Genomic DNA, 16,076 nt, shown 5'->3' on the forward strand with positions numbered 1-16,076 from the left:
GGCAAATGATTACAAATCGACATTTTTGACATTTAAAAGCCTTCGAAGTCCGAAAATTAAACTCTTGTGGCAGATAGATAACACACACGAGTAGGAAGAATTTCCCCGATGGTTTTACTCAAACCGAAGTTGATGTCACTAAATATGATTTTTTTTTTGTTAGGTTATATAATCGTGTTTTTGGAAACTTCATGCAAATCTTAAACACGAAACGTCAAATTTTCATCCTTGCTTTTCAGATATCCAGATATCCAAGGTCAACGTTTACACAGGGGTCAATATTAAAAACTGGTCCAATTTTGTCCAAACTTATGCCATTTCTTCACTGGTAAACCTCACATCCATGGAGCTCAGAAAATCAATTTCATCACATGATTTCATCATCTACCTTAATTTGGCTGGAAACAAACTTGCCAATTTGAATTCTTTGAAGGGGATGTATGGTCTACAAACATTGATTGTGCCTGGCAGCGCAATAACTACGCTACATGCCTCTCTGATGAAAAACCCATACCACTTGATGCATGTTGAATTTGCAAATATCCCATTTGCATGTACCTGTGATATAATACCCCTGCAACATTGGATACTGACAGATACAAAAACATATATAGATCCACACCCTCCATACCATTGTAAGTCTCCTGCAAGCAGAGAGAATCTTGGTATTACCGAATTTAGTTTAGACTGTCGTCTGCATCTTGAATTCTACATTGTCCCAAGCTTGTCAGGTTTAATTGTTATTGGTGTAATAGTTGTTGTAACTTATACATATCGATGGCGCATACATTACAAATGCTGGACTTTGTGTTATCAGAGAAGATATCAGCGATATATAGATAATGATGATGATGCTGATATCAACAGCGATGATGAGGAGGATGTTGATGGCCCATATGAAGCACCGATATCATGCTTATGTTGCCTACCACAAAGATAGTGAAGCATGGATAAATGATCAACTCGTTGCAAACATTGAAGATGGACCAGAACGGTTCCGGCTTTGTCTTAAAGAAAGAGGTGACATCCCAGCAGGGCATTATATTTTCAATGCCATATGTCATGGTATTCAGCATAGTCGCAAAACTATCGCAGTTTTATCCGAGAATTTCATGGATGATGGATGGTGTCATTATCAGCTACATTTTGCACGAATGAGAATGGTAATGGACAATGCTGATATACTCATTATTGTACAGATTGGGGAAATTCCTGATCGTAAAAAGACATTGTTGCTTCGTCAGTTATTATATTACAAGGAAGTGTTGAAGTGGCCTGAAGATCTGGATGGACAAGAGTTGTTCTGGAATCAGTTGAAGATGAAACTACGTAAACCTCTACGAGTCGATCGTAGATTTGAAGAGGATCGATGAGACAAAAAAAATGGTTTGTCTCTGGTCTCATAGGAGGTCCAACATGTAATGCAGGATAAAAAGCTCTACTCTAGTTTTTCATGGTCTTGGTCGATGTTGGGCCCAACCCTCTGCTGGTTATACTCGTACTGTTCGCCATCATCATACCATGCCTCTCTTCTGTGTTTCTACTTTCTCTACATCTTCTGCTGAGAAGACTGAACAAATAGTGATGAAATCCCACTCCGCTGCCACCAGTGTAACGTGATTAAGGCATACAGTGATCCCCAAACCAGGAAACAGTGAGACTTGGTTTCTCTGTTGCAATCTGGTTTATTCTTGTGGAGGAATCAGCCTGGGATGAGTTGAAAACTATATAGCATGAGCAGCTGGTATAGCTACGTATATATAGATATATATTATACTGGTGTAGGAGCTCGGCTAGTTGTTGCTGTGCCCGCAGGTTGCCGTACTTATGATAACACGAAAATATCACCTATTTATACTGTTTTATGGGAGGGCAGAAATGTGCAATTAAATCAAGTAGAAGAAACTTTATGTTGCCTTATATTATCTGAAATTAAGTCCCGTTCAGAGCACATCTACGACCCATTGGGTATAGAATTAGATAATAAACTTTAATCTTGTTACTACAGATAAAAGCTTTTATATATAGTTCTTCAGTGAAAGTCAAGTACAAGAAACGTACATTTTGCCTGATATAATAGAGACATTGCGATTTTCCAAACGCAGCACGTGGAACGTACGTTTTCGCGTACTTTTTTACGTACGTTAATAAGGTGTTAAATATTGCTAGTCTCGGATCCAGACTGGATTGTGCTCATCCGTCACGAAGGAGAACAAGACAGCTAGAAAAAAGACTATAATATTTGATCTAATCAAACAGCTTCTAACCTAGATCGATAGAGGGCATAGTGATTGAAAAAATAACAGTGAGCTGAGTCTCTGCCTAAATTCAAACAGACTTTTGATTTTGATTAAAATTTTGACCTACATGCTGATTAAACCTAATAGTTTTTTGTGCTCCCCAAATATTATAGCTGCCCAAAAAGATATATTTTGGTAGATTAAAGATCACTACATAGGCCTACATACATCATGACTTTACTTTCAAAATGAGACTTTTTCGTCCTGAAAATTGGGCGCGTTGCATGGACTTAGACATGAGGTAAAATCAGCATATTTTAACGTAGCATCTGCGTTTTTTATTCTACATTGGAATCAAAATGGGATATCGCAATGTCATTTTTTTAACGCAAAGTATCACACACATTTCAATGGGCAATCTCTGCGTGTGAATATTGCGTTTAAATTTAGTCCATTTTTAACACATCGCTGTACCTTTATTATAATGATTTGTTACAAACAAAAAGGATCATAATAATAATTAGACTTTCCTTCATATGTTCATTATCTTTGACTGTCTTTAACATATTGTGAAATGGACACATTTTTTTGCATTTTCAACGATGTATCTACGTCGATTTCGCACGTGAAATATCTTCAAAAATAGCTAAATACGTGACCTCGCTTCGATACAGGAGAGTGGTTTTGAATAGATCAACGTACGTCCGATGTCTACGCGTACGTTTGGAAATCGCAATGTCCAGTTCAGTTCAGATCACATATTACAACCCATGTAGCTAGTATAAAATTAAATATGATCATGATAAATTTTACTACATGTAGAATATCACCCACAATCCTGGTAGTGGCGCAGATTTCTTTTTGACCTTGAGGGGATGGGGTTGGAAAAATTCTTGAAATATAGTGAATCCGGCACCTTTTGGCGACAGAATAAGTTTATGGTACAAATGCGCGCGAAGCGCGCGAAAAATTTGGGCTTTGTGGGCTAAAATGGCCAAATATGAGGTTAATTTGATCAGAAACCCACATACAGGCGTCAACATTGGGGGGGGGGGGGGATGATTGTATGGACCATCCCCCTGGCAAAATATTGGGGGAATTTATCCCTCCCATTCCCCTGGGATCTACGCCTATGAATCCTGGAAAAAAATGTTGGCACACTTTGGCTGTCCTTTGGTGTATTTCTACCCCACATCCGCAATTCAATGTGGAAAAAAGCCATGTTGTCGGCACGTCCGTAAGAGGGACCCGCCAACACTGAAAGATGGGAAGTAAGTAATGGTGAGATACAGAATTGTGCAGTATACTTCGGTTATATTTATAAATGCGCTTTTATAAATAGCCTACGCACGTGACTCATATAGGCACGACATACCAAGACCAGCAAGCCTCATGCATTGATCACTATACAGAATAGGATAGGAACTCTGTGGATGGATAAATATCATCATAGCAAACTCATTACACTGGGGGCGGGGATTCCGAATTTGTAATATGTTATCAACATTTTGAAAGTATTTGACGACGAAAAAATATTCAACGACGGAAACGTTTACTATAATTACAAAGTTGAACAAAATATACAATTTTGCTGGACAGTAGTCTCATGTTGTTCCGCCTTTGCATTTAAATGTATAGGAAGACTACCCACTTCGAGACTTACTGCCTACAAGCTGTTATGGCAGCGTGAGGTGGTCACGTGCGTATTTATAAAAGCGCATTTATAACCGAAGTACACTGTTGTAGCTGCTAGTACAAAATGAAATATAAATTTTACTACATATATTGTTCTAATGCAGAGAGGCTTTAAGAAACTTAAGGTTTGCCTTATTATATATTGTCTGAAATTGAGTCCAGTTCAAAGCACACCTTACGACCCATTAGGTTTAAATGTATAATAGATTTTACTATTTTTAGACTACAGAAGCTTCCAGATAAAGGCTTTAAGAGTTGGTTCGTAAAGACACTTTAGTTGTCTTTTGGTGTATATCTGCCCATGTTCTCCATATTAAATGTTGAAAAAAGCCACGTTATTAGCAGGTCCGCGTGACTCTCCGATATTGACAGAAGGGAAGTAGGAAATGATGAGATACAGGGGGAGTCTGTGATTTTCATTATATTGCATGCATGTTAATGTTCCACCATGTTCATTCGCCTTTCCGAATTTGATAGGGCAATCATTTCACTTGTTTAGTACAGGTCATAGTGTATGAGAACTATATTTTCTAGGATTGCAGGCAGCGAGTATAAAATAAAATATCAATTTTACTATATACATGTATTGTTTCACAACAGATAAAAAGCTTTCGAGTTTCGTCCCTTCTTCAATGAAAATCAACTCAGAAGAAACTTACGAGGGGCAGTCAGTATGTAATAAGAGTTGACTCGTGACGTCATATGTGGATTGTTTTCATGGCATTTCTCAATGATTACATAAAAACTGTACCTTTATCTTTCAAACAACACATGTAAAATTTATATCACAAACATGATTACGTAACAGCATTAGCATAAATTCAGTGATCTAGAGTCACCTGCTGAAATTGAGTCGTTTTTGTTAAGGGAAATAAGAGGCTGAAATGAGGTATTGTTGTATTTTTTATATTTTCTCGGGAATTACAGTATGGAGAATGCTGCCTTTTGAAACAGTAATAGAACACAAACTACCAATTCATTAAACCATGTTTGTTGGGCTCTAAAGGTTTTAGTTTATTTAAAATACGTGGTCAAATATGTCTTATTTTTGACAAAAACAAGGCTTTTCTGTCTATAAAAATCTTGATATTGCCACAAAAAAAAAACCGCGGAAAGTTTTTTTGCCAGTTCTGTTGACTAATCTCCAAACATTAAAACGGGAGTCTCCCTAGAAAATATTTGAATCTGTGATTAAAATATAACTGTTATTCTACTATGGTTACATTTATACAAAAAGTAGTGGAACAGAGAGAGAAAAAGAGAGAGAGAGGCCATCTTTTGAATGAGAAATTTATTTTTAAAACTTTTCTGTTCATTTCAGGTTGAGATCATCCATAAAAATTCATATGAAAATTAAAATTTTCACAGCATTTTGTAATATTTTAGGCCCTATTTACATGGAATTTGACAAATTTTCGTGCATTTCCAGCATGTTGTATCGGTCATCCTACCTTTTTGTTTGATTTGCACCAGTTATCATCGCACTGAGTACCAGCTCTCACACGTGACCAGTCATTACATTTTAATCTGTTTCATTTTGGAGATAATTAACGTCATTTGTAATAAGTGCTTTTTCATTTTCGCCATTTTTGCAGAATAATTTTGCTTCCATTCAAGCCCTAAAGTTGTTTAAGTTACCAGACGTCACATTTCCACCCAAGTTTAATGCAAGTCTCATATTTTACCAAAATGCCCAAAACTAGCCATATGCACCTTGTACTTTTGCTGTTCTTGGACAACACGTGTCTTTGCTGTAATTTAAAAGGCCCGCCTTTTTGCGTGATTTTGCAGTGTCCCTAGTCTATTGATGTTATGCTAATGCTGTTACGTAATCATGTGTGCTATATAATTTTACATGTGTTGTTTGAAAGACAAAGGTAGGCCTACAGTGTTTATGTAATCATTGAGAAATGCCATGAAAACAATCCACATATGACGTCACGAGTCAACTCTTATTATATACTGAATACCCTCGTATGTTTTGCTTTATGTTATATGAAATTGAGTCCAGTTTAGAGCACGTCTTATAAGCCACAATCCTGGAAAAACGGTTGGCGCACTATGGCCGTCTTTTGGCGCATAATTACTGCCTCCATATGCCGGAAAACCCCAAGTTGTCGCAACGTCCGTGAAAGAGACCCACCATCATTGAAAGATGGGAAGTAGGTAATGGTGAGATACAGTGGTACTATAGTTTCTCCAAAATTGTAGGTAGCTAGTACAAAATTAAATATGCAATTTTACGCCATGTATTTTTCCACTACAGATAAAAATCTTTCGAGATTGGTTCCTTCTTTATTTAGTGAATATCAGGTCTGCTTCATTATATATTGTCTGAAATTAAGTCCAGTTCAAAGCACATCTTTACGACCCATTAGGTATAAATCTAAATATAACTTTTACTATTTTTCAGTATGGTTCGACTATATTTACAAATACGTATTTATAAATACGCACGTAACCACCTCCGCGCTGCACAAAAAGCTTGCAGACAGACAGTCTGGAAGAGCCCTTCTACAAGCAGTCACGTTAGCTCAATCGATAAGGCTTTCGACTGTGGTGTGAGAGGTTGCGGATTCGAACCCTGGCGGTGCCTACTATTAGGCATGTCACAGTGGCTGCACAATACTTCTGCCACACTGTGCATGCAAGCATAACAGTAAATTGAAAAGCGCGCGCATGAAAGTTGTTCAATTTTGGCAAACATCCATGTCGAAAAATTAATTTCCTCATATGTGACCCCTCGGCACAACTGAGCCCGGATGTCGCCAGTGCCACTATTGAGATATGCTCCATCGAACTTAACAATAAACAATAGGAAACAAAGGATTTATTGACTGTTTTATTGATTTTTCACTACTCAAATGTCAAGTATTATAGACATGATATACATCATTTTAAAACTAATTTCAAGCAGAATATTTTGGTTGAATATCTCAAAAATGATGATTGGCGACTTTAGGGCTCAGTTGTGCCGAGGGGTCACATATGTGCTATTTATCACAATTGTTTGAATTTTTGATATATGGTGTGTGAAACCTTTCTGTGACTACCATCGGTTTTTTTTAAAATAAATATTGCTTCGTTTAAGAGCTACTACCTGTTTTTATGGATTGTTGAAGATGCATCATAAATCAATAAATATAGGCCTTTTGAAAAATCAAGACCTACCACCATTTAGCTGAAATACTAATCTTTCTAAGCATGTAAATTATTTCCGTCGACAACGAATGGCACACTTGAGGAAAACGATCTGAAACAAAACATTTTTTAAGTGAGTTTAAAGGGAGTAATATTCCAAACCACAATAGCTCTAAGCCATTGTGTGTGTCCCAGGCCACACCATTTTTGTATACGTGGTATAGTAAGAGAGGCTATTCCTTTTAACGTTTCTCTTCCCATGTCAATCCAGATAACAAAATGTTAATTTAAAGTCTCATTGCAAATGAATTTTTATTTTTACTTTTCGGATTTGGCTTTGAGCAATGGTGACACATACCATATTTACAGAAAAAATGAAAATTCTATTCCAGACACCGTCAAAATGTCAAAGTTTGTATTTTTTGTATTATATTAAAGTAATTAACTGCAGATTCTTTACTCAACATCATAGCACGTTCATACTTGACAAATTTATGATGAATGAAAAGACTTTCATTAAATAGTGAAAAAAAAAAATTACTCATGCCTAATTTACATAATAATATCATGAATACATAATTAGCTGTAATAAGCTAATTTGCATAATTGATTACTTTTTGCGTATTTTTTGTTATCAATTGAAAGAACTTTGTATACATATGTGTGCGAAAAAAACCGCACCCTGATATCATGTACGGTTTTCTCTTGGCATCAATTTTGCATATTAATTAGCTGAACTTAGTCATTTTTTCAACTTTAATTTGTCTGCAGATTGGCCGCAATTGCTAAAATAGTATATTTGGTTAATTTATTATAATTATTCAATGATAGATTTTTTTAATTTTGTTTTCTTTGACGAAGTCAGAAAAGGTAGGCATTCAACCTGTGATACTTAAATTAACGCTGCTTTTTCAAGCAAGTGTCTAAATACACCTTCAAAATCTCAAAATGTGCCAATTTTGACATTATAGCATTTTGTGGCAGATTTGCATTCCATTTATGAGCATCTTAAAATTGACACTACATCACAATGCATTGGCCGATTTCAATTCGGTTTTTTGATTTGTGATGCTTTGATAAAGGTCATTCATGTAGAAACATTAAATAACGTGTTTCTGCTGCCCTTATTTTTGAGGTGATATACCTACTAGTATGCTGTCGTGGAAAAATATTGAGCTAGCTTGATCTTCCCCTGGTCCTTGAAGTCCCTGAATTGTTGTTTAATGGTTTATGGAATGATGTGGGCCGTAGTGGTCAACGATAACCTGTAAAGTGTGCTGAGGCATTTGGATTAACGTCTATATGCGTCGTGCCTGTGCGTAGGGCACTATAAATCACTGCGTTTTTTCGGTTTTTTTTTACATAGCGGGTGGTATTCCTATACGTTTGTAATGGCGGTAAACAACGCGAGAATGTGCAGTAAAATTGTCTTTTTGTCCAACTTTGTGATATTATTGTAAACGTTTCCGTCAATTTTTTGTTAAAGGCCCATTCAGTGATTTGCTCATCCGGACGATCGTAAAAATCATCAAAATTCAGATTTTGGTACCTTTGTAATTGGCATAGATGTGCTAACATAGCCTGCTAGTGGTTCGGTCGAAAGCCGTGTATTTTAAACAAAATAAAGCATTTACATGAATCTGGACTTTTGATACTGACAGTACAAAAAGTCCGACTCGAGATCGAAAGAAGCTCACTCTCCACCATACCAACACGCGTTGCGTATTGTTTCTACTACTTATTACATCAGTAGCTACTATTTTAAACAAAATACACAATTTTAACTGTTTTTCATATTTGAATTGACCGTTAGTTTGCCTCGGTGACGTTTAATTGCTTATTTTGTTTTCTACTACAAAAATTAAGCGTCTGTTTTAAATCAATTTAGACTCTACTTCCCCGTGTTAGAAACACTGGACTAGGAAGTTTTCCAGTCGATTGGTGGCGCACTGTACGAAAATCTCGATTTTCTCGAGTCGATCTGAGTTGAAGTAGAAAACCTTTCTAAAACTTCTGTTTTTGGACTAATTTGTCGATGTATTCAGGGAAAAGTGGTTTAATGAAATTCTGTAGACTTATTCTTTATTTCTAAGCAACTCTGACAAATTTCCATTTTTTTAATGTTCCTGTGAAATCACTGAAAGGGCCTTTAACATATTAAAAATTCGGAATCGCCCATGTGTAATAATAATTTTGCTATTCAATTCATTCTTAAATTTGAAGATATTTATCTAAGTTCCTGTCCTTTTCAATGGCATGGGGATTTGGTCACACTTGCTGGCCTTGGTATGTCGTGCCCATGGGTCACGTGCGTATTTATAAATACGTATTAAAATCGAAGGTAGCTGTTGTTAGATTACCATATGAGTATAGAAGCTTACTGATAAAAGCTTTTAAGAGTTTGGTATTTAAAGACACTTTGGCGTATCTCTGCCCGCTTCCCATATTCAATATTGAAAAATAAAGCCATGTTCTTACGACGCATTAGGTATAAATCTAAATATAAATGTTATTATTGTTTGACTAGGCTACCATATGACTACAGAAGCTTACTGAAAGCTTTTACAGTTGTTAAAGACACTCAGCTCTCATTTGGTGTATCTCTGTCCCCGCTCCCCATATTCAATGCTGGACAAAGCCATAATTACTGGCAGGTCAGTGGGACCCTCCAACATTGACAGATGGGGAGTGTATTGACCTGGAATTAAGGGGGGGGGGCAGGGGGCACGTCCCCCACTTTTCGGCAAAATGACCCATTTTTGCTGAACCATGAAATGGTATCAGCCTTTATGAGTGTATCTTACTTACTAAAAAAGTACTTCCTTACTTACAGACTGACTAACCATTTGGTCTAAAATGGGCATATCTCAAAATACCACTTAGGTATGACCCCGCGAGTGGTGTTAAATGAAAGAGAAAAAAATAAAGAATATAGGCCCTAATCAAAATATTTTCCCACCCGGGGTGGCTCTCATAATAAGCCCTGGGTCAATATTCATATGGGTCCTTTTTATATCTCAAAATGCCAAGAAGGTATGTACCCCCGAGTGGTGTCAAATGAAAGAGAAAAGTAAAGAATATAATAAAAATGATTTCCCCACCGGGGGTCACACTTCTCATAAGACCCGGGTCAATTTTCCTATTTTGGGTCCTTTTCATATCACGAAATGCCAAAAAGGTGTGACTCCCTGAGTGGTGTCAAAAGAAAGACAAAAAAGTAAAGAATATAATTGAAATAATTTCCCAATCGGGGGTGACACTCCTCAAAAAACCTGGGTCGATTTTCATAATTGTGGGTCCTTTTCATATATCTTGAACTGCCAAGAAAATACGACCCCCGAAGTGAAAAAAGAGAAAAAAGTACAAAATATATAATAAAAAATAATTTCCCCACCGGGGTGATACTGCTTATAAGGCTTAGGTCAACATTCCTTTTTTGGGTCCTACTCATATATCCCAAGAAGGTATGAACCCCCAGGTGACAAATGGTATACCACAATATATACTGCCGAAGCCTCATGGTTCAGCTTTGGTGCGGTAACCGCTCTAGTTTGTTCTTTTCAGCCACTTTTTGACAATTTTGACATATTTCAAGCCGGATTGTTGACGGTAATGCATGCTATGCTGTCACGTCAAGGCCCGGGGGGCACTTGTATTTCAAGGTGGACACCATGCTCGTGTACGCCTACAAAAACAAGTAAAAAGGGTTGTGTTTCAGCATTGGGCAAGTACAGCGCTGTACCTGTTTAGGGTGTCAAAAACGCCAAAAATCAGGAAAAAGAGTATACTTTTCCAAGCAAAATACTTGCTTAGGGTACCAAAGTTTAATAGCAAAATAAAAAAGGATGAAATAGGCTATGTTTGGCTTCTATTAGAACACATCGTAGGGTAAAATATTAAGAAACATCAAACTACTAATATTAAACAAGAACCTGAACATGAATTTTACTTTCTTTGTGTTAAAAAAATGTCAAAATACTTGTTTAGGGTATGTTTTGCACGCGATGAGTAATACTCGTTTAGGGTGCGTTTCAAGAGACCATACATGACCATGTGTCCATATCACGTAATGTAAGTGCCCCCCGGTAAACGTAAATGTAAAACCTAAACTAAGAATGTATTATTTCTGATATAGATTAAATCATAAAAGTCGCTAAATTTTCCAACATTGCTGATTAATTTATTTTACATTATTCACTGAAATATACACATAATTTAGCATCAGAACTTTTATATCTAGGCCTATTATGTGTCCTTATCCGGACGCCACAACTTTTAGCTACGCCACTGTCTAACTAGTCTTTGACAAAGACGCTCGGTGTCAATCACCGAAGGGGGGGTTCGCGCCGAAGAGGCAACCCCTGCCTCCCCCAAATTACGTAAATCACCACTTTTTGCGGTAATTTTGCGCTAAATAAGTCGATTTTGCCCCATTCACTTCCCCCAATGCCCCCCGAAGTGCCGCCATTGGTAACTCGCAGGTAAGAAACAGTTTCCCAGTTTGTAACACAAACTACTGATGTCTAAATGGCTTTAAATGGATTTGTTATCAGTTCAAAAAATTAGTAGCAAAATCAGTGATAAATAAGTTGCTGTTCAAAGTTTAAAAATGAGGTCCTTTTTACTTTTTTTACAGCCCTATATACGGGTTACCCGTGATAATAAGCAACAACCAAAAAGTCGATTTTAATTATCTAAATCAATACATTATTGAAAAATAACACTTTGATTCTACACTTTGAAAATATGCTTGATTTATTGTTGTGAATGAGTTATAGGCCTACGTTTTACAAAAGTGTTGTTATTTCAGTCCTCTTTACAATATAACTCAAGAACCACAGGACCTACAAAAGTATCTGTGATATTTGAATTCTTCTGCACACTCGCTATGAAATGATCAATGCAATGTTTGCCAAAGGTCACTACCATTCGCAAGATGCTGTGAACTACTAAATCGCAACAGTTTAAAATAGTTACTAACCTTAAATAATCCATTCTATCAATACGGGCCTGTTTGTAATTAGAATTACAGCTGCCAAGTCAGGAAATTATTTTCCCTAATTTTTGGGCAAGGAAAAATGAAATTGCCCACCCAATTATTTCGTAAGCACCTTCTGTTACAAAAGATAGTAAATCATTGCGCCCTCAGGTTGAATAATTGTTCTTGTATTATAGAGTTGCATTAATAATTTGAAATGAGGGCGGCTGTCACATTGTCAGGTGGATTGTCAGGCGGTACGCGACATATACGAGGCTGACAAAACTACTGGATGAAAGCCCGTTTTAAGTTTGTTGTCGAGCTCCAACGGTCTTAGAAAACCATATTTTGCTTTCACAGCACAACACATAACGCATTTTTGCTCCAACTTGACTTTCACTTTGCACCGCCACAAACTTAGAATTCAAAAGTCAAACCTCCTTTTGAGATGCACTTACAGGATATGCTTGATATAATTTGATTAGTATTTATAGATTTGATCAAATAAGGCCGAGTAAAAAAATAAACAAGTTTAGCGTCCCCGCTCTCCTCCTTTTTCGGAGATTTGTGACGTGTCATATCAAAAGGAGACACTTTTGGGCAGGATCGTAAATGGAGAAATAGCCAATGCCCGGGTGATTTTTCACAATTTGCGTTTGTTGCGAATTTGTGATGTAATTATTGTTGAAAATATTGTCTGATAGTTTCAGACCCGAATATAACTGGCATCTTGTATTTTTTGAGACATTTTTCAAGGTAATTCCCACTCTCAACATTGTCAATAATATTTTTAAAGGCCGATATCTCAATTTCCAATTTTATAATATATACCATAACTTACTAATTCAATATCTACATTGGGGAAAACGGCATTGTGGAGCAAAATATCCCTATATTTAAGATATGTAAAAACCTCAAAATTGATAACCTGCCCAAAAGTGTCTCCTTTTGACATGACACGTCACATTTTTCAAATTTCTTTATATCTTTTAAATTTTTATTTATAACTTCTTCTCAAAGATCATGGTTTGAGAAGTTCATTTCGGATATCACAAAAGAGAGAAAGAAGAAAAAAAAGTCCCTCCCCTTTCCATTTTTCAAAACACCAGGACGCTAAACATGGCATTTTTACTTGGCCTGAATAGCTGCCCTTTGAGACAAATGGCACTGTACCACAAGTAGCGGACGGAATAGGAAACATGCACTATATATCCTATCCCAGGCAAGTTTATTTGGTTAAACAAATTGTTATGGCCTTACCTGTATCCTTTCACGCATTATCGTCCTATTCCAACAACCATTTCATGTTCATTGAAGCATAACATTAAACAGGTCATGCTGAGGCTACTAAGGTATATAGACCATTATATATTTTAAAGGCGAATGGAATATAAGTTTCCAGTTTTAGCCATTTTAACTTTTTAAAACCGACAATGCACTTCTTAAAAAGTTAATATTTAATTGATCTTTATGAGAAATATAGGTAAAGGTAGCCAATAATCGTATTTACGGTTTTGCAGTTCTTGCATTTAAGACCATAATCCCGCCAATTATATGCTTTGGGCGTTTTTCCCCTCCTGAGAAAAATCATGCACATGGGGTGAACATGACACCCCTTCTTTTAAGTATTGGGACCTCCATTATAGAACCCATACCATTTTCTTCTTGTGTGTCAGGTAGCTTATAATTTATAATTGTCTCAATATTTGCTTCCCCCATACTCTCCTCTCGGCCTGCCAGAAATTGTTCATTTCCCCCTCTCTCTCCCTACCTAAAAATCCGTCCCCTCCTTTTGCACATGCCAAATGTTTGGGTTCCGAGTTTGCAAATTCGGCATCATTTGAACGTTTCTGACAAGCGGTCGGTTTTCGACAAGAGCGCGAAGAAACTTATCATAGCAGGCAAACGGTTAATTGCGGGGCCCACGCGAAATATTAGTATGTATCTCATCTTGTAATTTGTATGTATTGCGTTTGTACTTAGTCAAGCGTTCATTGATTCGAAGTGATCATGGCCGGTAAGATTTTTGCGCTCGCTTGCACAAAATCAGAGCACTCTCGAGAAGATGAGCACAAGACTACCTCAGTCGAGCTGAAAACGTTTGCATAAAAATTCAGGGTAAAATTAATTTAATTATTAAAATATTTAATGTGACTAATATTTGAACAAGCCATGAAGCTTTAAAAGACAATTATTGTTTAACTTTAAGAGTGATAGCCAAATATACAACGGAAAATAATACAGATTGCAGAAAAAAAAAATCAAACATCCAACCAATTTCTTTGTTCGGCCAGGCTAGAAACAAGATATATTTTCCTTCCTATCACCCCACATTTCCTATTGTAATAAGGGTGATTAGTCTGACAGTTCAAAATACAAAGGAAAAATCCGTCTGCTGCAGCTGCCGATTTTTGTTCGCGACCTTATTTTTTGCCGTACACAAAAATGACGCCGATTAAAAAACTTCTGAAGGCCATCACAAGAACCACTGAAGCAATACTAATCATGTTTGTACCTATTTGATCCTATAATTATAAATACAATCAGAATTTTAGGTAAATTTGTAAAAGTTTAGAAAATTTTCACACATTTTATGTAAAATGTGACTGTCGTCTGCAACAGACATTTTCGCGCTTAAATGGTTAAGTATATGCACAGAGTGCGCATGTAGCTGCTGACGATATATCGGACGACCCTGATGTGAATAGCTTGTTCCACGTGCAGGAAGTGGAAAACTGCCAGCATATATTATTATTATGCCTTGCAATGGTGATGTGAACCGGGGATTCATGTCGGGTACATTTTCCTAAAAAGAAATAAAATACAGTAAGTATTGCATAATTTTCTTAAAATATTATTTGTTTAAATACTAGCCTATTTATGCGTCAATATATCGGTGTAAAGCAGCGCTCATAATATTTTTCACCAACGGAGAATGAGGTAGACTGGTGCATTTTATATTTAGCCGGGTGATATCGTGTGTGGTTAAATGCGTGTTCTATGCGTGCGAATTGGGGGCATATCCAAATGATAGGCCATTTATTTATTGCAGCGAGATTTTCCTACAATCACGCTGCTGTAGGATAATTGTCTTAAATAATTAATCCCCTATCATGATTCTAAATAATTTATAATTGGCATCAATCTGAAAAAATAGCAATTATTATTGGGACATTTTTGAAAATAAAATCTAAACCCGGCTAAAAATGTATAACCAGTGCAGTGCAGTGTACCCTTCGTTATCTGTCAAACGGAACCACCTTCCCCATATCGGACACATGATTTCGGAATATTAATTAATGTGTAAGTCGGTGATGTAAAAAAAACAAAAAAAACATCGAATTAAATAAATATGTGCATGATTCTTTAAGCTCGAGCTCAGAGCATGCATCTACACACGTATCTAAGGTGTCATCCGATAACATGTCTCATCTATGGATATATGAGGAGTGCCATCTTAAAGGGGCATTGGTGACAAAATAATACAATATTTATATTTTATGCTATGCAGTCGATTCGTACAGCGTTTAAGCAAAGTATTCATTGGTTTAAGGTAGGCAATAATGCCAATGCCCGGGTAGCAGACTTGTATCATTGTCGACACAGCTTGCAAACGGCGCATACTTCCGGCTTTTTTTTACATTATTTAGGTTAAAAGTTCACAGTCTACTAAAAATAACTTTCCCTTTCAAAAATAGGGGCCTATTACATTTAACATTTCCGTGTAGGCCCTATTAGCGCATATCTTCCAGGGTCTATCATTGTCTATGGTTAGCGAAATAGCGAATCAAGGGGTCACTATACCCCTGGGCACTATACACGATATCTCACTTCGGGGACACAGTTCTTTGACCTCAGATGAATGACACACTCCTTAAATGACTTGAGTATCGACGCTATAAGCTGCTATACTTATCCTCCGAAAGATGATACTAATTGCCAAGATTTTCTCTGGTTAATGTGTTTTGAACTGGGTCAATCAAGAAATTTAATGCTATTTCTGATAACACAGAATGATAAAG

At 36.6% G+C, this 16,076-nt stretch overlaps 2 protein-coding genes across 2 annotated transcripts in view; both read left to right on the forward strand.

Annotated features, from left to right (window-relative positions):
- The first annotated feature begins 845 nt into the window (after window positions 1-845).
- Window positions 846-1,373, forward strand: LOC140167670 (toll-like receptor 2 type-2). The gene has a single exon (XM_072190970.1). It carries the CDS (start codon window positions 846-848, stop codon window positions 1,371-1,373), a length of 528 nt encoding a protein of 175 aa, XP_072047071.1.
- A 13,380-nt stretch (window positions 1,374-14,753) lies between these two features.
- LOC140168371 (fatty acyl-CoA reductase 1-like) overlaps window positions 14,754-16,076 on the forward strand; it is a 37,975-nt gene continuing 36,652 nt past the window's right edge. Inside the window, exon 1 of the mRNA XM_072191746.1 lies at window positions 14,754-14,880. The gene's annotated coding sequence lies outside the window, so the exon portion shown is untranslated. The remainder of the gene's footprint in view (window positions 14,881-16,076) is intronic.

This window comes from Amphiura filiformis, chromosome 13, assembly GCF_039555335.1.
Source record: "Amphiura filiformis chromosome 13, Afil_fr2py, whole genome shotgun sequence".
NCBI classification, from domain to species: domain Eukaryota; kingdom Metazoa; phylum Echinodermata; class Ophiuroidea; order Amphilepidida; family Amphiuridae; genus Amphiura; species Amphiura filiformis.

What these genes read in the sequence shown, in the direction of transcription:
- LOC140167670 (XM_072190970.1), top strand. Translation starts at nt 846, where the DNA reads ATGATGATGCTGATATCAACAGCGATGATGAGGAGGATGTTGATGGCC.